Genomic DNA, 25,281 nt, shown 5'->3' with positions numbered 1-25,281 from the left:
GGCGAAACATGCAAACAGTCTATTGAAAATCTGTAGACTGTTTACCAAGACCTGTAGGTAACTGCACTTATGAACTAATGGATTCAAGAACCAATCACATAGAGGTGTAGCTGTCAACAAATCAGCTGAACTGAAATTATACTAATCAACGTAATTGTATGATGAGAAGGGATATATCACACTCAGGTTTTTACACCAGTTCACTGGAAAAATAAAAAAATAAAATAAATAAAAAATAAATAAATAAAAAAAAAACAGGTGATATTTTGGCAACTGGTGTGCCAGAATAACACAGTAAAGTAATTGAAAGGCTTTTAAAAATTACATTTTCCATAATTACAATACATTTTTTTAAAAATAACATGAGGTCATGTGTAGATTTTGTCTTTTAATTTTTTGTATATTACATGTGCAAAAACACGTTGCCTCGCAGCTAGAAGGTCGCTGGTTTGCATCCCAGTGAGGACACCTGGGATCTTTCTGCGTGGAGTTTGCATGTTCTCTCCATGCAGCGTGGGTTCTCTCCGGGTTCTCCGGCTTCCTCCCACACAGTCTAAAAACACATGTTGAGGTTAAATGGTGATTCTAAATTGTCCGTAGGTGTATAGATAATGGATGGATGTGTAAAAACAATGAAATTATAGATAGATAGATAGATAGATAGATAGTTAGATAGATAGATAGATAGATAGATAGATAGATAGATAGATAGATAGATAGATAGATAGATAGATAGTTAGATAGATAGATAGATAGATAGATAGATAGATAGATAGATAGATAGATAGATTTCCGGTTTCTGTCTTCCTATAGTTTGTGTTAGAAAGCTAACTGCATTATCTGCAGTGTTCTACTGACTGTACAGACATAAGAGCTATGTATGTGGTAAAAGGTATGGTTCCTCTAAAGCTAAATGAAACCACAGTCAGTTATAACACAACTATTCATCACATTTAAAAAAATGCCAGTAGGCAACAGTGTAGCAAGCATGCATTAATATGCGCATCCGTGACATGAAGATCGCATTCTTCACCAGCAACCTCTGTAGGAACCATTGCAGGCAATGTATGTGTGCGATGGCACTTCTCATTTAGGAGCATTTAATTTCTAAACAACACAATGATTATGTAGACTCACGAGGTTTAAGTACAACTCTTATTAATATTGTGAGGAATGGACTCATTAAAAGGCAGCAGAGCCACAGCTCAGTGTTGTAATTTATTATTTTCTACATTTTATTGAGTATTTTCTGCATTTTTGAAGTATGAAAAGGTTAGTATTTACTCATCTTGAGATAAGGAAATACTCTATCCAAAAAACATTGTTTATACCTCAAACTGTTGTAATGGAGGGAGGGTTGTTGTGGGAGCACTGGGGTGTCAGGTGTGACTCTGTGGCAAAAGCAAATGGTTTACATGGCTCACAGGTCAGGCAGAAAGGCCACTTAGCAGATTTTTGCTTCGGGCCCCTGGGAGGTCGGGGCTGGGAATACAAGGAACGAAGGGCATTCTGACGTGATGACTTCATACTGAACACTAAAGCTACTGTACATGGTCAATTATTAGCAGTATCTTCCAATATCATTTATTCTCTGTAGAACTTCATAACGAACAGGCTACTTAATAAACACTGACACGAGTATAGAATGGTGGTCCAATTTGCTTTAAAGTAAGTCACCATCCATGTATTGCTCAAAATCCTCCGTTTTTCCTCCATCACAGAAATAACTCTTGGGGGCCAAACAGTGGGAAAAATAACTATGTGCTGCAAGGTCGTGGCGAGTCCCCCACCCCTGTAGGCAGGAAGAGCCAAGCACAAATCGTCTGCAGGCTCTGGCCATCGGCAACAGGAAGAACAAAGTGCAAACCAGCAATGATGCCACACCCCTCACATTAGCAAGATGGATTGTGTTGTTGAGCACCTTGGTGATGTTACAACCACCCTGGTCTGGCCACAACGCTTTTGAACAATGGTGACGTCAACACTGGTAACCTGCGTTCTAAAAAACAATGATGTATTTTAGATTTAGCATGACAGAACTGCTAAATATTTAAATACTGCATGTGTTTAATTGGGTTTTAATGGTTCCAAACAAACAGATTTTTTACTCATTGTCAGGAAAGAAGAGTTTAGACTTGTAGCTCTCGTGGCATCGATCTTGCCTCTTGTCCTGCCTCACTAAAGAAATCCAGACAAACCAAATCCCATCAAACCACCCATCAAAACAGCATGAACGCATTTTCATTGCAAAATAACATCTATTTATAGAGCTTCATGGTAACAGTAAAGTGAGTACACTCTAGGCAATTTCAGTCAACGGTAAACACATCCATCACATATTAAATAACTGAATTACGTGCAACACATTTCCTGGTTGCATTTCAACCTTTAAAACAAACAAACAAAAAAAAAAAAAGTGAAAAGAAGGAGCGTGTCTTCCTTGGAAGCAATTCAGACACAGGAAGCATTTACATGTACATCAACACAATATAATGTAATAAAGTATGAAGATATCTGGTAGGTGCACGCACAGCAACACACCCGCACGTGCTGGCGTCGTATAGCAGGACAACACTGTTTTGTTGAGTGTATATATAGAGTCTAATTACATTGTGAGCAGTGGCGATAAATCATGGAGTCCTAATCAAAGCACTACAACAGAGAGAGTCATCAATCACTTACTACAGCACAACACAACATCAGCCTGTAGCTTCTCCTTGTCTCCTGGCTGGCAGCCCTGCTCTTTGCCTATAACATAGCGCCACAACGCTGTGACACATTATCATTAGCACAATCAACACCACTTTGGACGTCCTGACAGAAAGCCGTCAAACGGCAAATAGATATCGAGATATATGGGGCCGTAAAGCTGACAAACCCCGATTCCCATGTCAGTGGATGTGAAGGAGAAAGCAAGGCTCTCTCTCGCTGCGTTTTTTTCTGCGAAACTTGATGGCAAAGCAGTTCCTCTGAAGTTCTCCCTGTCATTCTTTTGATAGCCTGCCATCATCTAGTAATGTTCTGTTTAAAGTCTGCACTCTTCAATCTTTGCATGCGCGTTAACCGCAGTTGGCTGTGATGGATGGCAAAGAGCTGGGTCACCTCTAAGGCACTGGAGTGACATTCAGAATGCCCCAGCTTAAGGTGGGGGAATGACAGATGGCATTTCAATGGAATCTATAAAAATGTGTCAGCACTGGAAGATTTTGACTTCTAGTCCTCCACTGACCTACTTTGCAACCAGTGTATGTTCAACAGCTTTAATAAAAAAAATCTAAGGAATATTGCAGAAAAAAATCATCACTTCTCAACATTTGGGTACAATGTAGGAATTAGAGGATATCATTGTTTCATGGCTGAAACCACTACGGATTATTAGTATTCAAGCTGAGTGAGAAGTGATATTTAATTAATATATATTTGTACTTAAAATGAAAATCTTGGTGTCAAAAAAAAAAAAAAAAAACTCCAAACCTAGATCAAGCTTTGTTCAACTGTGTTTTACATGTGTTAAATTAAAAGAGAACTTTTCTCATTTCTCCATCAGTGCTGATTGATTGTTACTTGTGATGTGTCACCAATCAGAGTAACTACAGACAGAGAGAAGTGGCTGCATCAGAACCAAAATACTGCATTTTAAATCTACCTGGAATTGGTTAAAACCTGGAAAGTGAAGACCGGATCTGATCTGTCCAGTCCCTGTAGTAGTGCCAGTGGGCAAAACTACCACAGCAATGGGTTTCATATATAACATAACTTGTATCAATGTGTCTTCTGGGATTCCATTTTCCATTTTTTTTGGATGAAATTTCATCACATCGTTCTGCTGTTTAACATGAGAGCACAGCTGAGGTTAAATGAAAGAGGACAAGACAGACAGCGCAAATAGAGAGAGAGGAGGGCCGAGACGGCAGGCAGTCATCTATGAAGGACGTGGCCACAGCAGTTAGTTATTTTTAGTTATCAGTTTTCAGAGGCTGTCATTCGGAACATCTCATTAAAAATCTGCAAAAAAAAACTGAACTGAAATCACAGAAACACAGAGAAGAAAAAAAAAAAGCTCCATGTCCTGCACACATAGACACAGTATCATATCATTGGAGCTCACAAGGCTAACAGCTATCAATGCATACATTAATGGATTTCTGGTGACCTCTGCAGAAGATACCTACTCCATATTTCCTGTAATATTAGAGAAGGTGTGGATAGATGGATTAATTATGTTCATATGCCCACAGGCACGCCTCTTAAAATGCATGGAAGACCGTCCAAGGTTTATTAATCATCCTATAATGGGAGATTAAACACAGAGATTCATTAACACAATGTGGACACAGTGAATCAGATACTTGAGGGAGATGTCCTTACTGGTAAAGTCATTAAACATAATAACAGGTTCTCAGTTTCATGTCTTATTCGTGCTAAGTGCCCCGTGCAGCAATTCACAGTGAAAGCAACTCAAAACCATAAATCGATGTAGTTTTACACAGTTTTACGTGATTGTTTTGTTCTGATGTTACAAGTACCATAATAATATGATAGTAGCAGAAGGAGAAATGCTGTATTTACGTTGTAGGATTTCATTTTTTTGATAGTTCAGGACAGTCAAGACAACCCGATTAACTCATCAAACAGGTTTATTTAACTCAAATGGGCCATATCTGTCTCTCTGACTTTCACTGGCTGGCTTTAAAGATAATTGCTAAAGTTATAATGCTGAAGCACATAGAGCGAAGCAATTATCAAGTAATTACTAGTATAACCCATCATTTAGCTCTCTTTGCCATTGTTAAACTCCAGTGTTCTAAATTGGTTCAGAAATTCAACTTGCATGAAAAGGTATAACAGTTGGGCAACTGTACTAAATACGTTCTTTGACAGCACATATACACAGAGGTAGCTATACACATGGCCAACATTATTCTACTCCAAAATACATTAAATACTATCAAAAGTAATGCACCACTATTCTCCATATCTACTAGAACAGACATTTTGCTTTACATTTTTAGCGCAACCTAATATTCTAAGTAATCCAACAAATGAAAATGGCATGGACAAAAATACCTTTGATTTTGTAGTGCAGCATTTTAAAGCAATCACATTCATCAAGCGCCTTTTGTAGTTCTACTCGTCTCAACTGGTAGTTTTGCTCTTCTCTTTCAAACTCCTCCAGTGTTGTCAGGTCTGATGGGTACCTTCTACCACCTCCCAGTTTCAGCTCCTTTCATCAGTTTTAAAGGTCACTGTAGGTTGTTTCAGAACGGCACAGTGTTTTCTTCCTGTCCTGTGCTTTTGTACATCTGTTTTGGCTCATTATCCTGTTGGAGGAGCAATGACCTGCGACTGAGACAGATCTCTGTGATAGTGGGTGGTACGTTTTTCTTCAGAATGCCTGGATAATCTTGATTTCATTGTGTCCTGTACAGATTCAAGGCACCTTTTTTGCCACATTCAGCAAAGCAACACAACTGATGCTCTGCCGTGTTTCAGAGTAGATGGTCTTTTTTTTTTATTTTTATTTTATGACTCACCAAAAAACTTATTTCATCCACAGACAACAGTCTGTGGTTTCATCTGTTCAAACAAATGTACTCCAGTAACACTGTGGCTTCTCAATATACCTTTTAGCAAGCATGGAAGCAACACGTAGGATGTTGTGTTTGTCCGTATTCTAGTACCAGCATTTTGAAGGAGTTACAAATGTCTAATGGTCTTTTTTGGGAGGCCAGTAAGGAGTATGTTAAAACAGTCTACTACAAATAATAAAACCATGAATGAGCTTTCCGAAATATTGCTTGGACACAAAATTTCCCAGTTATGCCATGTTCTCAAGAAATGGGGATGTAGTTATAGCTTTGACGTGGCACTTACTCCACATACAGTTACTCATCCACTTATGCAACTCATAATTTTCTATAATGGAATTGTTAAAACACTTGGGTCTTTTTCAGAAATGTCAACCATGCATTTTGTTTTTTTTTTCACAGATTTTTTTTAAAAAGGGCTTTTGGAATAAGAATACACACAGCAACCTGAATTATCCGTTTTAGAGATGTAGAAATTGTTAATCAAAATTTCTTAGTGACGTGACCTCTTAACTTCTCATTAGTGATTACGATTGACTACAGCTGCTGACTCCTCTGAGCCAATTTAAAAAGGGCTCATCTGATATACTCATTAGAATCTGGCACAAACACTACAGTGGGAAAATCCGAGTAGCTCATCAAAGATCTAAAAAAGCAAATCACTGACTTGATGCCAAGAAATTCACTTGGAGCCTTTTCAAAGTAGCTACAGATTCCAAAATCATCTGTGCAAACCATTGTTTGTAAGTAGGAAGTACATGGCACAGTTGTGTCACTGCCACGATTAGGAAGAAAACACAAGTCATCACCTGCTGCCGAGAAACAATTGGTCAGGATGGTCAGGAGTCAACCAACAATCACGATAAAGCAAGTCTGCAATGAATTAGAAACTGCTGGAACACAGGTTTCAGTGTCCACAGTCAAGATTGTTTTACATCGCCATAACCTGAGAAGCTGCCGTGCAAGAAGGAAGCGCTTTCGACAGAAATGGCACCTTAAAGCTTGGTCCAAAAAAATACCTTTTGGAGGAAATTTCTGTTGTCAGATGAAACAAAATTTGAGCTATGTGGCCACAATGCCCAGAAATATGTTTGGAAGAGAGAAGGTGAGGCCTTTAATGCCAAGGTAACTACACCCACACCATCCACCTACTGTGGATGGTAGTGAAAGTGGTGGTGATAGCATTATACTCTGGAGCTGTTCTGCTGCCAGTGAATGGGATAATGACAAAAGAGGATTATCTCCACATTTTTCAGAAAAATCTAAAATCATCAGCTAGAATGTTGGGTCCTGGATGTAATTGGGTTTTACAACAAAACAGTCACCCCAAACACACATCAAAAGTGGTAAAGAATTGGTTAAATCAGGCTAGAATTAAAGTTTTAGACTGGTTTTCCCAAAGTCTTGACTTTGAACCTGTGGACTATGATAAAGAGACAAGTTTGTGTCAAAAAAACACCAAATTTAGTTGAACTGCACCTAGAAGAGTGATTAAAAACACAACCGGAAGCTTGTGAATAGCTAACAGAAACCCTCAGTTAAGGTGAAAATGGCCAAGGGAAGTTTAACCAAATATCAGAATTGCTGTATGTATATTTTTGACCCAGCAGACTTTCCCATATTCCCAGAAGACTTTTAATGAATCCATGAAAGAGCCAAAGTGCCTGTTTGTTATTTCTGTGACAGCCACATATGTTTCAATGATTCTACCGTAGAAAATGAAGAGTTATAGGAGCCATTGGAAACTCAAGATTGCAATGATATACGTGGTCTTTACAAGGCGGAGGAAACTTTTGTTCACAACTGTAGATCCTCATCAGTAATTACACTGAGCAAACACTAGTCAGACTTTTTAGTGTTTCATTTTCAAAACTGAGGTGCCCTGGGTCAGAAAGCGGGGTATGTGTGGTAAGATGTTGCGGTGCACTGATCGTAAAGTTCCCTTTGTATCTTGTCTGAAGTTGTCCTTGGTTCTGTTTCTACAAATCAAGCTTTCCTTCAGACCAGTTTCTCTCTGGTGACCAGGGAAGTTTGCCATGACCTGGTGGACCTCAAGTCACAACATGAGGTGCTTGGAGATGGTCTGCAATTATCTTCTTCATCTGCAAAAAAACCCCCAAAAAAAACAAAAAACGCGTCTCCTCTTTTCTTTCTTTTGTTCATATTGAGTGTGGTGCACATAAACAGCTCAGCAATACTTTTCTCTATTTAAATAACAGACTGAATGACAAATTACAACATTCAAGAGAAATATGATACCCAGTAAAGACAAGTGTGCCTAAAACAGCACTAAAATTCTCAAGATCTATGTGCAATAAGCAACATTTCAGCTTAAAGATTGTTTGTTTCTTTGTATGCCAAACAAAGTGCTTAACATAAGAGCATAATTTCAACACTTTTAAAGAAGCTTGGTGTCTGTATTACAGCCACATAAGGTAAATACTACCATCTGTTGGACCTTCTGTGTAAATGCAGTCTGACTGTTGACAGTGCTGCTTTCACAACTATAGGACTTTTGAATTTCGACTTAAGTAATATACCTACAGCAAGGTTAGCGAATATATGCGCCTTCCTTCCCCTACAGCCTACAAAGACCTACAAACGTGCTCGGCCAATCTTAAATTTAAAATGCTTCTACACCAATTTTTAACCAGAGATATGATTGAGTTTTCTGAGGGTTTATTAAGTTTACTACTGCTAACGTCGACATTGAACGTTACTCAAACATGGCGGAGACGGATGAGCCGTAAGTAGCTGCCGAAGAAAGAAGGAAGAAACCCCGACAGATGCTTTCAAATCTAATTAACCTACGAGAGCACAGCATGAATCAACCTTCTTTTATTCTCTCTTTTTAGGGAGAAGAAAAGAAGGCGGGTAGTGGAGCTGACTGAGAAGTTAGTGGTCAATTGATAGAAGGTTTGAGGTTGTCAGACAAGAGGAAGGTTAACGTTAGCTAGACGTCAAAGCTAACCAAATACTGGTTGTGAAGAAAACACACGAGCAGCTAGTTTACGGAGAAACACCCCGGGTAGCTGACTGTAGGTAGCTAACGCGTAAAGACAGTGAATATTAAGTGGTATCATTCACCTCTAAGCTAAGCTGGAGGTCTGCTGTGCCTCCTCACTGTTGACATGTTAGCTACTCACCTAGCCGAGCTACCCGGGAGCTGTTCAGGAAGGAGACAAGTTAACCCCAAATCTAGACGCTCGTATGCAATTTCATAACATTTTCATGAGGATAGTCAACAATAAAACAAAAAAAACAGACGCTGACTTAGAGCAGGGACACAACAATGTTCGTACAGCACACTCATTTGATTTCCTGAAACTTAAATCATTGCATGTGTTGCTGTGAACTGTAAACAGCACCCTTCCTGTGTGGAAGTTAATCACAGCATTGAGGGTTGTTTGGTTGATTACATTTTTGCATGATCTCTGCAAGTAGTTTAGCGCGATATCAAACCGTACACTTCCAAGCTTTAATTCACCATTTACTACTTTTGCTGCAGCTGATCCATCCTAAATGTGCGTGTTGTTTTCAGGATGGTCGTGGATGGAGGCAATGGAAGCACCTGTGAGTGGGAGGGTCGGTGGAACCACATCAAAAAGTTTGTGGAAAGATCGGGGCCGTTTACACATCCTGAATTCGAGCCCGGCCCAGAGGTAACACTTTTAGAGAGGGATGTGATGCACATGTGTCATGTTATCTGTCCTTTACCACCTTGTGTTTCTCTGACATGTCACATCTTCATCATCTCTCCTCACAGTCCCTGCAGTTTATGTCAGAAACATGCAAAGTCCTGGTCATCGGTGCTGGTGGACTGGGATGTGAGCTTCTGAAAGACTTGGTATAATCACTGTTATTATGACATTTTTAAAGGTGTAATTTAATCTGTAACGAATGGTCAGCACATACTTTTTTCCCCCCTTTTTGCTCTTTAGGCTTTATCGGGCTTTCGCAACATTCATGTCGTTGACATGGACACCATTGATGTTTCCAATCTGAACCGTCAGTTCCTCTTCAGGTCAGTAGAGTAATTTATTAAATTCTCTGTACATTTCTGACTGATGTTATCAGTTGTGTCAAGTTTGTCGCAAGTAGATATGTTCTATTAATGTGTGTGTCATTTTTTATTACCAGGCCAAAAGACGTAGGCCGGCCCAAGGCGGACGTGGCAGCTGACTTCATCAACAGCCGCATACCTGGATGCCGTGTAGTCCCGTATCCTTTAGATTGAACAGCTATTGTGAGAGTATTGACGCTTTGTCCAATTCTTAAAATGTCCAAGTCACAATCCACATGGTTAAAATTGTGAAAAATGTTACAAGCTGCTAATGACTAGACACCATACCTTATTTTGATGTGTGCAAGAAAACGAACATTCTGTCTAAACATTCATCTTTCCTTAATGTTTTGCACAGACACTTTAAGAAAATTCAAGACTTAGATGAAACATTTTACAGACGTAAGTGTCTTTTTGATGATTCATTCCCAACAATCCTTGAGGCTGATTCACTCAGTTTATGGTTTGGTTTAATGCATGCCACAGGGCTCGAGGTTTGATGTTCTATAATGCTTCTCACTAAAATAAATTTCTTGCCACCAAGTCAAATTGATCGGCCATTTTAAAATCAAAGGAGAGAGTGACATTTCCTTCTCTTGTACACTGCTGCATTCGCTTAAAAAGATCTTTACAGTGATCCCACTTTCACGCAGTGGATAAGATTTAAACAATAACTGAGGTCTGTTTTAAGTTCTACACTTTTGTGTCTTCAGATTGTGTTACACCTCTGCTGTTTGGACTTTTTCACTATCTGATGCAATTTAAATTAAAATGTGAATGTTCTGAATTCATTCTTCTTTCTGTCTCCATTTAGAATTCCATATAATTGTGTGTGGACTTGACTCTGTACTTGCCAGGAGGTGGATGAATGGTATGTTGGTAAGTTATCTCTCTTCACTAAAATCTTTTATCACAGAAACACAGACAGCTTTTCTCAGCACTGGGGCCAATTGTTTTTGCTGCGTTTTCTATGTGTACTTCTTGCATTTATATTAGTAAAGCTGTAACATATTGGTTAAAAGGAGTGTGTTTTATGTAATCATGTGCAACCTCTCTGTGCAGCTGTCTTTGCTGGTGTATGAGGATGGTGTCCTAGATCAATTGTCTGTTATTCCTCTTATCGATGGTGGGACTGAAGGCTTTAAAGGTAGTGCCAGAGTCATTTTCCCTGGCATGTCAGCCTGCATTGACTGCACCCTTGAGCTTTACCCTCCCCAGGTAATGTAGCATATTTTTGTACAAAATCATGTTTACAGCTATGACCTAATTCTCATTCAGAACTGGATCTCAGTCATTTTGTTTTTTTTGCTAAAACACACCTGTCTTTGTAGATCAACTTTCCCATGTGCACAATAGCCTCAATGCCTCGTTTGCCAGAACATTGCGTTGAGTATGTACGAGTACTACTGTGGCCCAAAGAGAAACCATTTGGAGGTAGGAAGTCACTCTGCATTTACTACTGTTCGTGCTTTGCTGTCTTTGTAATGTTTAGAATGATCATTTGATATCATCAAACCATTCCTCCTGACTTACAAAACCTGTTAACATAAAACTAAATTAACTTTTTGTTTGTTTATGTCTGTGCATTTGGGTGAACGTGGATTAGACGATGTGACCCTGGACGGAGATGACCCAGCACACATCCAGTGGGTGTTTGAGAAATCCCTGGAGAGGGCAGCGGAGTTCAATATAACAGGAGTCACATATAGACTCACACAGGGTGAGCAGACAAAGCATATCTGCTGCCAGCAGAACGCAGTTACTTTTCTTGCAGCTCCTCTGGGAGATGAGCCAAAGTACATAAAACAGAGCAAGCTGTTGTCTGGTTTGTTTTGGAATCTCATATCTTATTCTGTAGAACACGATTTCTTGTTAAGCAAAAAACAATCCAACAAACATGTCTTCTTGATGTTTACCCTGATCAGCAGATTTGTTCAGCTTTTTATTTCTTTTGCCAGGACAACTTTCTTTTTTCTGTTACTTCTGATTTGCTAATTAACACTAAGCAAAAACACATTTTTTTTTTTGTATCTGCTTTAAATGTTGCAGGTGTTGTTAAGAGGGTAATCCCAGCTGTAGCATCTACGAATGCTGTCATTGCTGGTAAGTAGCCAGAACTGGATAAATGTGAGCGTGTTTAAATGGAGACCTCTGGACCTGATGCCTCGAATGAAAGATTATGAGAGTTAATCATTTCCAAATAGTACAGAGTAAACAGAAACGTGCACCCGGATCTAATCGTTTATTTCTGCTTCGTTTAATGCAGCCGCTTGCGCAACTGAAGTCTTTAAAATAGCAACAAGGTGAGTTTGCAGAGTTTTGGAAGCCACATCCACAAAGCAAAATGGATTTAAAAACAGAGCATTTCCTTCATAATTTCTCATGTGATTACCTTTTTTATACGCAGTGCCTATACGCCTCTCAATAACTACATGGTGTTTAATGATGTCGACGGCCTGTACACCTACACCTTCGAAGCAGAACGGAAGGTTTGTCCCTGAATTGCATTCTTCAGTTGTTTGCTGCAATGATTAAATAACTTGTTTGGATAAATTCTGTTTGTGAATATTCTCATTTCAGGAAAACTGTTCAGCTTGCAGCCAAATACCTCTGGATCTGCACTTTTCTTCATCCTCTAAACTTCAGGAGGTGTTGGACTACCTGACTGAGAGTGCCTCTCTGTAAGTTTGCCTGCCTTGTGATGATTGAACATGAATTTTCACCCTACTTAAGTTCTGCTTATTGTCATACTTCATTTACTTCTATTTCAATTTTTATTCATGCATCGTTCAACGTTTTAACAACCAGCTATTACATATTTTTTCAGACAAATGAAATCACCTGCTGTGACGGCAACAGTGGACGGAAAGAACAAAACTTTATATTTACAGGTAATTAACCTCTAGTGTAGTTTGGTTTTCTGTTTTAAGTTCAGCCTTGTGATACTGTGAGGTGTGTCTTTATGAAAAGAGGCAGTCATACAAGTTTTGACTTGAGTATTTTGTTTTACAGTCGGTTGCTTCGATTGAACAGAGAACGCGGCCAAATCTGTCCAAAACCCTGAAGGGTGAGCTGCTTTATGTACTGAATATATTTCCCAGAAATGTCACCGCATATGCTTAGATCACATGAACACACTGTGGATACGCTGACTCAGTCATGCTGTGAACATGTTTTTTCCAGAGCTGAGGCTGACTGACGGACAAGAGCTGGCTGTGGCTGATGTCACCACGCCCCAGACCATGTTGTTCAGACTTTGCTTTACCTCATAGAACAAACTCAAGCACTCCCACAACCCCATCTAGAAACTAGAACAGTTTACAACAGCTTCAGTCACATTATCGGTGATTACGACTAATTTAATCGTTTCAATGTACTTATCGACTAAAGTTGATGTTTTGCACTGAAAAGCCAAAACATTTACACCTTTCGTCATGTTTTGGTGAAACATTGTCTGCAAACGTTAAGGATTTCTGCATTAAATGTGTTACGTTCACTACAGCCTAGAGCGTATTCTGTGCAAACAATGGGACAAAGCAAGAGTTACTTTTTAAAAGATTGTACTGTACCCGTTCTGGTTTGTAATATTTATTTATTTCAGCACAGTTTTTTTTTTTTTTTTTTAGTTGTCTTAGCCACTGCAGTGGTAATCATCAGACACTGACAATGTTGATGTGCAAACTGGAATAAAAATGTTTTTCTTACAAAGTATGTGTTTGCTTCATGTACTTGTGTTTGTGAGGGTGACATAATATTAACACAGCAAATTTAATGTGAAGTCAGATTAAGTCATTTTTATTTATAAAACACAATTAAAGCTGTTGAGCCAAAGTGCTTTCCTGTAGAAAAAAGATTGACTTAATGAATTAGTATAACAATTAAGACTTATTTGTAATGTGAATTGACCAGAGCAATGTTATTATTAAGGGTTTAAACCCTTCAGATTTATAGAAAATAAAACTTTGCCTAAATACAATCAATATTAAGGTTAAGACCATCAATAAAATTGGGGATTAACGTAGTTACCCCTTCAGAAATATAAATGAAAACCCAATAAATTCAAGGGTTGTCTGGATTCCTTATGAGCAAGCTTTGTTTTTATTTGTAATATTTTGTTTTATATAATTTTATTTACATAGTATTAGAAAGCATTATTGTATAAGATCCACTTTAAAAGCTTTTTGTGGTACAGCATTTAAATGTAAAGAAATCTGAACAACAATCACAGATTTTAAGATGTAAGTATTGAGCAACGAATATGTCTGTTACAATAACATATAACCCATCAGTCCTGTGGTTGTAAGATAAAGCTGTTACTTAAAAATGTGAGTTTGGTGACTTTGGAGGATGTCTGTGTGCTGCCCGGACACACGGCTCATGATGTCATGGTGCTACGTGTAAAGGAAGTACCCAGCAGGCTAATGCTAGCTGTGCTACAAGTTGAGAGCGACCAAAACAAACGATGACGGCCGAGCAAAGGAGCCGGAAAAAGATCCGATTTACCACGGGAATTTATTTGATTTGACACTTCTGGATGTGGTACAAAGGATACCTGTTGTTCTACATGACTGACTTGGAGCGAATATGCGACTTTTAGTACCAACTTACCGGTTTTCGAGCTGAAACTATCTGGCATCGATGCTGTCCGGGTTACACCAGCGCTGGCTAGCGTTAACTTACAGCTTTGCTAACTAGCTATGTTTTAGCTAGCTGTCAGCAGAGCTCACCAATTTGGACGTTGCGAAATATCGCAGTAGGTTAGCGTTGACTATCGGAAGATGCAGAGACGGATGAAGTGACAGTGTTTGGGTGGAAACGCTAAATTCACTCTAGGATTCGAGGAACAAATTCTGAACTTGCTAGCTGGTTAGCCTAATAACCAGAATGAGTTGGTTCAACGCGTCTCACCTGTCTAGCTTCGCTAAACAAGCTTTAACAACAGCTCAGAAGTCAATAGACCGAGTTCTGGACATCAAAGAAGAGGACCAGTGGGGTGACACAACTGTAATGCCCTACGACGGTAAGTAATGTTACACAGAGTTTGTTAGCAGCTAATGTTGCTACATGCAAATTGTAGGCTAACAGCTGTACCAGTATCAACACTGATCGCCTTTTTCCTTGTCAGATGTTACATTACCTGGAAAGCTCTCGTTAAGTGGAGGTTGGGGCATGGCCCAGTGGGAAGCACCTGCAGAAGAAAAGACCACCACTCCTCCTCCTTCCTCAGAGGCCATCACTACTCCTGTCACTCGTACTGTTGTGGATGAGTCCGAAAACTTTTTCAGTGCCTTCCTGTCACCCGGAGATGTACAAGCTGTCGCCAAAACCCAAGTAGTATCTGTGCCCCCTACGAAGTCTCAAAGGCGGCCTCAAGAGAAGGAGAAGAAAGTCAAAGAGGGGGTGGTCCAGCAAGATGTGGAAAGTCAGAAATTAGGAGCTGCTGATGAGAGTCATGACGATGAGACAGATGCTGAGAGTCAGCCAGTCGAGCCCAAAACCTCACCAGCAGCACCTTATGCAGACACTATCCTCCTGCAGCCACTTTCTCCTGTTTCTTCCTCGAGTGATGTTTCTTGTAACCCTGACAGTAAAACAAGCAGTGTAAAAACAGATGTTAGCTCGACAGAGACTAAAGCAGAAGAGCCACCGACTCCATCAGAACACCAGGTAGAACAGGATGTCACAGATTCCCCTGAACCTTCCACTTCTGAACCTAAGACCTCTACCCCCTCTGATCCTTCGCCCTCCACATCCTCTAAGGAAGTACTCCTGGAGCATAAAGACACAAAGGTGGAGGATCGTCAAAATGATACACCTTCCCCTCCGGTCAGCGCTTTCTCCTCAGGAACCTCTACAACCAGTGACATTGAAGTGCTCGACCATGAGAGTGTGTTGAGCGAGAGCTCAGCCAGCTCCAGGCAAGAAACTGGTGAGGGCAAGGCCGGCCTTCACTTAATGCAGGGCTCCTTCCAGCTTCTCACTGCCTCCACCTGTGGAGATTTTCCCCGACTAGAGGACTACCCTAAACTCACAGAGAGCTGCGGTTCCTCCTCAGATGCATTTGAGCGCATCGATTCATTTAGCGTGCAGTCACTGGACAGCCGGAGTGTCAGCGAGGTCAACTCAGATGACGAAATCCCCGGCAGTCGGACTCTTGCGTCTGTCACTGCAGGACCTGCTCCTTTAACAGTGTCGTGTCAGAAGCAGGAAGATGGAGGTTCGGAAAAGGTTGGCGAGGAGGAGGAGGAGGAGGAGGAGGAGGAGGATGAAGAAGAGGGGTTCACTGAAACGACGAGGGAGCAGTCGCTGGATGAGATGGAGGAGAGTGGACGGAGTGCAACACCTGTGAATAGTGAGCAGCCTGAAGAATTAACGGAGCAGGAATCTGAGGCTCCTGTCACACCGTCTGATCCTGCTGACGAACTGGATGCTTTACCAATCACAGAGGAGATGAAAAGTGTCTCAACTGTTCAGATACTGGAGCTTCAAAAGGTAACGTGACAAACATATGACATATCATTAAATCCATGTAGCCTTATGGATCCTGTCTAATACACGAGGGCTAATTATTAAACATTAGCCCCAATACACAACTTTACCTCAAAACAAATGTCGAGGTATAATTCGTCTGATATTATTGTGTGTGTGTGTATATACAGCACAGTAACATGCAAGAATCTGAAACTGCTCTGAGAAGTCCAAGTATAAATGCTTGAACCACAAAGCAAAACACACACATTTACAAATGAACAAAAAACACCTTTAAAGCAACTCAGTGCATTTGCATTTCTTTCTCTAGCATGTGAAACAGAAGTAAATAGCTTTGTTCGACTGTCATGCCATAAATTCATCTCATTGTCTGGTCAGTGTAGCTTTGGATGCCTAAAATTTTTTCCGGTATAACAGCTTTAGCTTTCAAAGCCCAGAGTGATGTAGCAGCAATGTTTGGAATGCTGGTGTTCAGTCGGATGTCTGTATTTACCCCTCAAGCCACAGATATTTTATATGAAGAAATCACAGATCATATGTCAACACTACCGCACTAGTTTCCTAAAGCATTTCTGTAAATACAAAAACATTTTGTGGACTGGCTGTAGGTTATTGATGATCTGTCAGGCCGCCTTGAGAAGAGAGAGTCTCAGCTGCTGGCAGTTAGCAAAGACAAGGCAAGGCTGGAGGAGGAGTGTGACAATCTGAAAGAGTGAGTATGTGGCACACACACCTGGTTCACAAAGGCGCTGTAGATTTCTATTATACAAGAGAGTTGTTCTTACTTTGCCAACATAATATCACCACAAACACATCCAGAAAACTTTAGAGAAAAGAAGTAAGAAGACACTGATTTGAACTTGATTTCTATATTTCACTACAGTATGCTATAAAAAATATTAAACATTTCAAAGCATGCTTCTTATTAGGTCACTGTGACTGTTGAATGCTTAAAATAATCTACTTGTGCAGATTTTTAAAAGCCATCTTAGCCTTGAGGCTGCATAGATTTTGATAATGAGCTCTTACACTAATGAGTTTGTTCTTCCAGTGAAGTGATAAGCCTGAAGGAGGAGAGCTCCACTGTTCAGTCGCTGAAAGATGAGTTCACCCAACGCATAGCAGATGCAGAAAGGAAGGCTCAGCTTGCCTGCAAAGAGAGAGACATAGCCAAGAAGGTAACTCACGTGTTGGTGATATTAGTCTGTTGTTCTTTGTCTCATCAGATAAGTTGAGAATGTTCTCCAAAAGCTGTGCGACAAAGTTTCTGTGTCAACAGTTGTATTTTTCTGTGCTGCAGGAGATAAAGGGCTTGCGAGAGGAGCTTTCTACAAGACTAAACTCCAGTGATACAATGGAGATCATCAGAGAGAAGGAGGAGCAGATCAGAGGTCTGCTGGAAGAGGGTAAGACTCACGTATGGAGCAGAGTTTCTTCATCTCCACTCCGCTCTAAACAGGCGGCACAGTCAAGACTTGGTTGTATACTGGATCTTGATTACTACTATAGCTGCTTTTATTATTTCCAGCTTCACAAAAGCTTCTCATTTAGCTTCTGAGATGTTTTCACAACCTGCTCAGATTAGCATTGATGAAGAGTAAGCCATGAGAAATTTAAATGTAATAGTCCTCTGTTAAAATAACTTACTATAGCTCTTGGTTTTGCACATCTGTTTAATATTTGAAGGTGAATGGGCGGGTCAAAAAAGTTCTCACCATAAATTCAAAATAAAAAGGAATATTCAAAAATGGACACGGAAGAGGAACTGGTAAATTGCAAAACAGAAAATGATTTATTAAAACTGTGGTGCCTCCGAAAGTTAACTGCAACATTTTTTGAAGAACCTTCTTGCATTATCTCAAAATGTTTTGAGTTACCTCGTGATCATGTTTGCATTTCCTCCAACCCATAGAGAAAGGCAGAGCTGCATCATGATACTGCATAATGTATTATAGTAGACCTGATGGTGACTACAGTCAGGACGTACACCTGAAGCTGTGGCTGCTCAAATACAAGTCTGCACTAATGCAAATAAAAAGAAAACGAGCAGACTCTGGCCGCATGCGACTGCCAAACCTGTCACTTTCATTGTCGCTATGCTTTAGTTGTTATATTTATGGCTTTGACTGTACCAACCAGTTGAACGAAAAAATTCTCGCCATGACTCTTTGGGGACTCTGTATGCACTCAGGAATTGTAAAGCACTTCATGACTTTTATTTAACCTTGTTGCTAAATGAAATGCTGGTCTGATGTAGCGGATGTTGCCTCAGCATCAGTTTTCCGCTGTATCAAAGTGCCTGAGTAGGTGTTTATTTCTGTCACCTTTTAGGTGAAAAGTTGTCCAAGCAGCAGCTGCAGCACAGCAACATCATCAAGAAACTGCGTGTGAAGGAGAAGGAGAGTGACACAAAGATCGCCAAACAACAGAAGAAAATCAAGGAGCAAGAGGAAGAGCTGAAGCACCTGCAGCAGGTCAGGACTTAGTTTAATGTTAATGTCATAATAGATTTTTCACCGCGCTTTGACAAATGACTGGTTTAAGCACTGCAGTTGGAAGCAATGCGGCCCATATCAATTTAGTGTAAATAAACCTTCCGTTACTATGGCACTGTAGAGAATATTCTTTGATTTGTTTTTTTTTAATGTGTGTGTTTTTTTGTTTTTTTTAATATACTCACATTTATGCTGTATTCAGTTCCAGCGTATAACAGCATTTAAGTCTTCAACTCGTAACCCTGGAGAATTACTTTGCTTATAGTAGAGAAATTAGGATTGACCGGCTGGGTTTTGTTGCTGTTAGAAGGTGCAATAAAATGGCTAATTTTGTTATTCCACGCAAGTTAATATGTACTCTGCCCTCTTTGACATTACTATATCATTTTAATTCTACTTAAGATACTGACAATTAAACAGTGGTTTCCAAAAACGATGGCCAAACACACATCTCAGAAGACTGGTAATGTTGCCGGCAGTACTTCTCTGAGGGATTAGGGTAGCTTGGGTTTAACATGAGGATGGATGGAGTCAGCTGATTTAGGTCAAGTTCATTTTTTTGGTTGAAAGTTTATTAATGTTAAAGGCTTGATTCAACACACAACTACTCTCTACAACTACTCTCTGAATCTCACAACAGTACTACATTTGTTGGCAGAAACCTGATGAAACACTTTTTTTTTCTCTCTTGGGGATTTAGATGTGTAGGGAATTTAAATTTTCTGCATCTGAGCGTTTATTTATTTATTTTCTTTACTCTTTGCATTCTAGCACATAGGACTGTTTCTTTTGAGGTCCATGATTTTATTTTATTTTATTTTTTTTGCACATAGACTTGACTTTTGTTCCTCCGCAACCTTTCATGTGTAAATATAACGCCAGCTCTTGTCGACTTAAACTGTATGTATTATAACCGTGGCTGCCTGTTTTATGTCGTTTAGGTACTTGATGGGAAGGAGGAGGTGGAGAAACAGCACAGGGAGAACATCAAGAAGCTGAATGCCGTGGTGGAGCGTCAGGAGAAGGAGCTGAGCCGGTTGCAGTCAGACTCTGAGGAGCTGCAGGAGAAAAACAGGAGCGTCCAAGCTGCTCTCGACAGCTCATATAAGTAAATATTATCACAGCCTGCTATACTGAATACTAAGGACCAGAGCTCTTACTGTAAACATAACCTCATAAACCAGTTATTATGCTGATTGTCCGTCACGTGTCGTATTGTTTTACAGCTCAGGTTACAGCTCATGCAGTGCAAACTATATTTTTAAAAGAGACGCTTTCATTGTTTGGTACTCTGGTTTTCAGGTTTTTAATTCAGCAATGAAACTGAAATTGAAGTGTTGACTTCTGCTGTTGATTTGACGATGTTCACTTCCACACTAGCTAAATGGCAAGGTCTCTATTTCTTTACACAGTGCCCCATTTGAAAGGGTACAAAAAATACTGAGGTTTATTAAACAAAATGTTCCCTTATTAAAGTGTATTTTTACACAAAATTTATATTTTATCTGTCAAATAATGAAGTTAAAGTGATCCGGAACAAAATAAATAATCCATGTAGTGTGCAAACATGTTTGTATAGTTGAGCTAAAGCTAATATGAGACTTCTTGGGACAGTGTTTTCTCTTGCTAGCTTTAGTTGAACTGTGAAATGTACATGTTCTTTCACAGAACAAGCAGGACTGTGGATTTTGTCACATTTCCATCGCTGTAGAAGATCACCTCATGGCCAGACTAGGCAGGATGAATGGCTACAGTAATTATACTTAAGGGCATCTCATCGCGCTATATTAGGCTCAGTGGAGTGCTGATGGTTTTCTTCTACATCTCTGTTGTCAGGGAGCTGGCAGAACTTCACAAGGCAAATGCCAGCAGAGCCAGTGAGGCTGAAGAAGCAGCTCTGAGCAGGGACACACAGGCCAGAGAGCAGCTGAGTCTGGCTCTGGAGAAGGCCCAGGAGGAGGCCAGGATGCAACAGGAGGCACTGGCCAACCAGGTAACTACAGATTCATGCTGTAGACACACACCATGGAGCACTTTTTGCTAAAGAAAGCATTAAATGCTCACCAGACGTCAGCACATCTTTATGCATTTATTGATGTAAAGTGTACGCTTCAGAAGGCTTTTTGGTGCAGCCTCCGTCAATATAAGTTAGTGATGCAGTTATGGTGCTCAAGATGGGCAGGTTTTAATGTTTTTATGCAAAGTTATTTGGCAGTTTATTTCATTTTACACAGATAAAATTAACATTTTCTGATGTACTGTTTCACGCTTGCTCAGTTTTCTAAATTTGACATTCTTTTAAACACTAACATCATTAACTCTTTGTAAAACTGCGTCCAGGTGGCTGACCTGAGGCTGGCTCTGCAAAGGGCTGAGCAACAGCAGGCAAGGAAAGAAGATTATTTGAGAGAGGAGATCAGTGAGCTTCAACAGGTAACACATTATGCTTGACATAACTGATCCAACTAAGCTAGCTTTGTTTAATAAGAGGCAAAAATAGCTATAATTTTGATGGGAACAGGATTGATTTAATGCCATCATTTGTCGTCTTCCTACAGAGACTCCAGGAGGCAGAGACTAGGAACCAAGAGCTCAGCCAGAGTGTTACCTCAGCCACACGACCCTTGCTGAGACAAATTGAGAACTTGCAGGCCTCATTGGGTGGACAAACCGCATCGTGGGAAAAACTTGAGAAGAGCATTTCTGACAGGCTAGGTAAGAGGCAGGAGTTTAACCGTGTATGTGTAAAATCACCAAATCACCGTGTTGGTCAAAGTGGACACAAAGTTTGACGTCCTTTTGCTCTCCCTCTCAACAGCGGATGCCCAGGCGCAGCTGGCCGTTGCTGTGGAGAAGGAGCGATCAGCAACAGAAGAACTGTTGTCCATCAAGTCCCAGCTGGCCTCTCTGGAATCCCAGAATTCCTTGCTCCGCCAGGAAAAAGCCAGACACCTGGCACAGCTGGAGACTGAGAAAAGCAGGAGAGAGAAAGTGGAGGATGAGAGCAGCAGGTACAAATTTCAAATTTACAGCTCGACTACCATATTTTGGCTTCATCTTGTTGTGTATCTTTATACAAATGAAATGTGTATGGGGTTAATAGATGGAGATGACATGTGAGTATGAGAGTAAACACGTGTATGGTTTTTGTCTTACCTTTGTCAGAGAGGCTTTAAGTAGCACGCCACCCAGACTAGGAACCAAACTTGTCTTCGTGTGGTCACAGTTTTTCACTGATTCAAGAAATCAAAGAGTTTCCACAGCAGGATGAAATGCAGCATTTCATTTCATCTTGCTGGTCTGATGTTTCTGTCATGTGGTTGCTTGTTGTGAAGTGGCAGGAAAAAAAAACAAAAAAAAAGTTCTGTGTGAAGAGACTATATCGGCGTGAAGACCATTGCTACCAAACTGTATTGTAGTCTCCGTTAAGCTTCGGTTGGAAATTGTAATATAGTATTGTCTTGACTGGAATATGTGAAGGAAATCAATAGCATAGATTTTCTGGTAAGGATAAAACTTGCAGAATGATTCAGGAAAATGTAGTCACCACAGCTTCCTTTGTAGTGCTAATGCTTCCTGGAGTGTTTTTGTTTTACAACAAACCCATTTGCGAGTCTGAGTGTGAAGCTGAGGCCTCGGGAACCCCCCCTCCTGTGAAAGCACTCATGCGTAAGCTTGTGGCTTTTGTGCCTCGGGTTTATCTTTTGTTAGAAAGCCAGTTGCCGTTACAGGGCCAGTGGCGCAATGGATAACGCGTCTGACTACGGATCAGAAGATTCTAGGTTCGACTCCTGGCTGGCTCGATTCATTTTCATCTCATACAGATTTATCATTATATTTAGGTCTCATTTACATATAGTCATAAACAGCTTGCTAAAAACATGACTTTGTAAGCCATAAAACTCTTGGCTGCTTGAGGAACCTTGTGCAGCTTCGGGGAAACACAAAAAAAAAGAAAAAGGATTTTTTAATTTCACAGTCAGGCTTTCATTTTTAACATCTCAGTAAGATACTTCACTGATTTTTAGTTTTTAATACAGTTTTCTTTAACGACTTCCTGCTGTCATCCCAACGTAGGGAACACATCGAATTGGAAAATCTGAGAGGAGAGCACAGTCGAATGCAAGAAGAGGCAAAGAAAGAAAAGGTACCATAATATTATTTTCTACTAATGTTGTTCTCATGTTTGAAACAACGTTCTGATGTGCATCTTTTTTGCTCCTTCTATCAGCTGCTGCTGACAAATCAGCTAGAGATGGAGAAAATGAAGGTGGAGCAAGAGAAGAAGAAATGCTACTTAGCACAAGAAGCACTCAAGGAAAAGGTTTGGGAAAGTTACAGACTTTAACAACACCAAGTTTTATTGTGAGTCTGTTTCATTCAAACCAAAACCTCTCCATTTCAATTCTGACCTTTTAGGAGCGGAAGGCTATGATCCACTCTGTTGGAGAGCCGCCAGCGTCTTCCACACCCTCCCTCTCCCGCTCCAGCTCCATCAGCGGAGCAGACAATGCCGGGCTGCACACCTCCCTTCTGTCGCAGGTACACGGTGCTTTCCACATAAAGCTAGTTAAGATGTGTATCTTAGAATGGAAATATTGTTAAATCTAGAAATTGTAGATGGGATTTTTTGTGCTTGGGTAGCTCGACTGGGTTTCTACCTTGTTTGCTATTTTTCAATAGGACGACTCTTTAGACCACTCGCTGGGAACTATGACCATGTCTGTGTCAATGAGTGGGACCAACCTGTACGAGGCCGCCAGACTGTCTGGAGGCTCCAGTATTATAGAGAACCTCCAGTCTCAACTCAAACTGAGGGAAGGAGAGATTGCACAGCTGCAGGTACTGTTCAAGCTACTTAATGACAAGATTTCCGATTTTAAGGATAAGCTTGATGCTTCTGCTACATGTCAGCAGTTGTGCACCAACGTTTTTTTCATTCCGCCTTTTCAGCTTGAGATCGCCGGTTTGGAGAGAAGCCGCTCTGTGATGGCAGAGGAGCTGGTTCGACTCACAAATCAAAATGATGAGATGGAGGAGAAGGTGAAGGAGATTCCCAAGCTGAAAGTTCTACTCAAGGTACAGGGCCACACAGTATGAGGAAATTAATTGAAAAATACACGATACATCTTTAGCGTAGTCTCCGATACATAACATGAATTGTAAATATTAAGTTGTGCAAATTTCCAAAGGTTCTTTCTAATTTGCGTGGCTGTGCATTTCAGGATCTGGAGCAGAGGCACAACACCATCCTGCAGATGTACGGAGAAAAGGCTGAAGAAGCAGAGGAACTGAGACTGGACCTCGAAGATGTAAAGAATATGTATAAAACCCAGATTGACGAGTTGCTGCAGAACCAGAAATAAAGCGCTTTTACTCACTGTGTTACTTCTGGGGCACAAATCCATTGATCATCTTAGCCACAAATGCATTCACAGGAATAAATAGGGCAAAGAGTATAAGTTTAGTCACTGTGTAAGAAGGAAATTCATTCGTCTTTCTCTATTGTTTTATTTTAATTAATGATTATATACTCTTATTTAAGTGGGGGGATGATGGGAATATGCAAATTGTCCAATGCATATTACGGAATCAGTATGAAGGATAGCCACAGTTTGATTCGCTCATCTATTTGATACATTTGGAAATTTGTACAAACTTTACTTTAGACATTTGTCTTAATTGAATCTTTGACATAGTATTGTATAGACAGTTTTTTTTAACTGTATGAGATGGTAAGGGTTTTTTTTTTTGCACTATACAAATTTACCCATTATTTCCTAATGCATAATCAGACTGATTTAAGGAATATATAAAACACTGTACAGAGAAATGTATGTATTGTTCAAATCACAAAATGTGGTGTACACCCGAGAGTAGTCTGTGATTAAAAATCCTAAAGACTGGATTGTAAACTGTATACATATGTAAATGAATAAACATTTATTTGGGTGGTGGCAAAATAATTTAAACGGTGTGAAGTTACACTAGAAAAGTTTTCATTTCCGTTGCATTCACACAAAATACCACGTTTACTGAAAGCTACACGCGACTTCAAATAAATTTCATCTTGTGAACAATTTTCATACAGTTTTCAAATGTTTGGTTTTTTTTGCAAACCACACCTATAAATCTTCACTCATTCAGTTTATTCAAATTTAAAAATATATGTGAAAGATATACTACATAATCTCTTGTGTTTCCAAAATTGAGTGTAATGGGTGTTGTGATGATTCGGTGAAATTAATCACATTTTAATCATCCATTCAGTGGAAGTTTAAGGGGTGCTTGAGCCCATCCCAGTAGATGCCGGGAGAGAAGTGACACTGAACAAGTCACCAGTCCATGACAGGGACAACATAAAAAGACATGCATGCTCACAGCCAGTTTAGAGCAACCACTTAATCTACCATGCATGTCGTTGGACTGTGAGAGTCTCTGGGGGGGAGCATCAAACATGTCCTCAAATTTATTTTTCCCTCCCATAAAAGAAGGAAAAAAAACTGCTGTCACTGAAATGAGTTGAAATTGACAAAAGTAACAAAAAAATAAAAATTTTATAAAAATCATGACATTGCTTTTCAATTACAGTTCAACATAAATAAAAAAAAAACAAGCATGCTGGGACCCATAAACTAATATTTTG

The 25,281-nt window shown here is 40.0% G+C and overlaps 2 protein-coding genes and 1 non-coding gene across 4 annotated transcripts; all 3 read left to right on the top strand.

Annotated features, from left to right (window-relative positions):
- Positions 1–8,292: 8,292 nt before the first annotated feature.
- On the top strand, positions 8,293–13,362 carry uba3 (ubiquitin-like modifier activating enzyme 3). 2 transcript variants are annotated; one of them, XM_008285422.1, is made up of 18 exons: positions 8,301–8,334; positions 8,444–8,482; positions 9,130–9,250; positions 9,355–9,435; positions 9,530–9,612; positions 9,729–9,809; positions 10,010–10,053; positions 10,466–10,530; positions 10,714–10,869; positions 10,983–11,085; positions 11,258–11,371; positions 11,701–11,754; positions 11,918–11,954; positions 12,059–12,140; positions 12,232–12,332; positions 12,479–12,542; positions 12,664–12,718; positions 12,835–13,362. In XM_008285422.1, the coding sequence occupies exons 1-18, from the start codon at positions 8,315–8,317 to the stop codon at positions 12,921–12,923; spliced, it is 1,389 nt and encodes a 462-aa protein (XP_008283644.1). In that variant the 5' UTR covers positions 8,301–8,314; the 3' UTR covers positions 12,924–13,362. The 2 variants fall into 2 exon arrangements, with proteins under 2 accessions (XP_008283645.1, XP_008283644.1); XM_008285423.1 differs by lacking the exon at positions 8,444–8,482 and having other exon boundaries at positions 8,293–8,334.
- Positions 13,363–14,077: 715 nt separating this feature from the next.
- tmf1 (TATA element modulatory factor 1) lies at positions 14,078–24,721 on the top strand. The gene is made up of 17 exons (XM_008285424.1): positions 14,078–14,671; positions 14,777–16,143; positions 16,749–16,852; positions 17,192–17,318; positions 17,441–17,546; positions 18,472–18,614; positions 19,577–19,743; positions 20,472–20,628; positions 20,976–21,068; positions 21,194–21,350; positions 21,454–21,646; positions 22,713–22,782; positions 22,867–22,959; positions 23,055–23,177; positions 23,319–23,477; positions 23,589–23,714; positions 23,861–24,721. Exons 1-17 carry the CDS (start codon positions 14,536–14,538, stop codon positions 23,999–24,001), a joined length of 3,462 nt encoding a protein of 1,153 aa, XP_008283646.1. The 5' UTR covers positions 14,078–14,535; the 3' UTR covers positions 24,002–24,721.
- On the top strand, positions 22,366–22,438 carry trnar-acg (transfer RNA arginine (anticodon ACG)). The gene has a single exon. It is a non-coding gene; the product is annotated as a tRNA-Arg (tRNA).
- Positions 24,722–25,281: the final 560 nt, after the last annotated feature.

The sequence above is a fragment of the Stegastes partitus genome, unplaced genomic scaffold, assembly GCF_000690725.1.
Source record: "Stegastes partitus isolate 25-593 unplaced genomic scaffold, Stegastes_partitus-1.0.2 Scaffold402, whole genome shotgun sequence".
NCBI classification, from domain to species: Eukaryota; Metazoa; Chordata; class Actinopteri; family Pomacentridae; genus Stegastes; species Stegastes partitus.
This window is presented reverse-complemented; position numbering and strand designations above follow the sequence as displayed.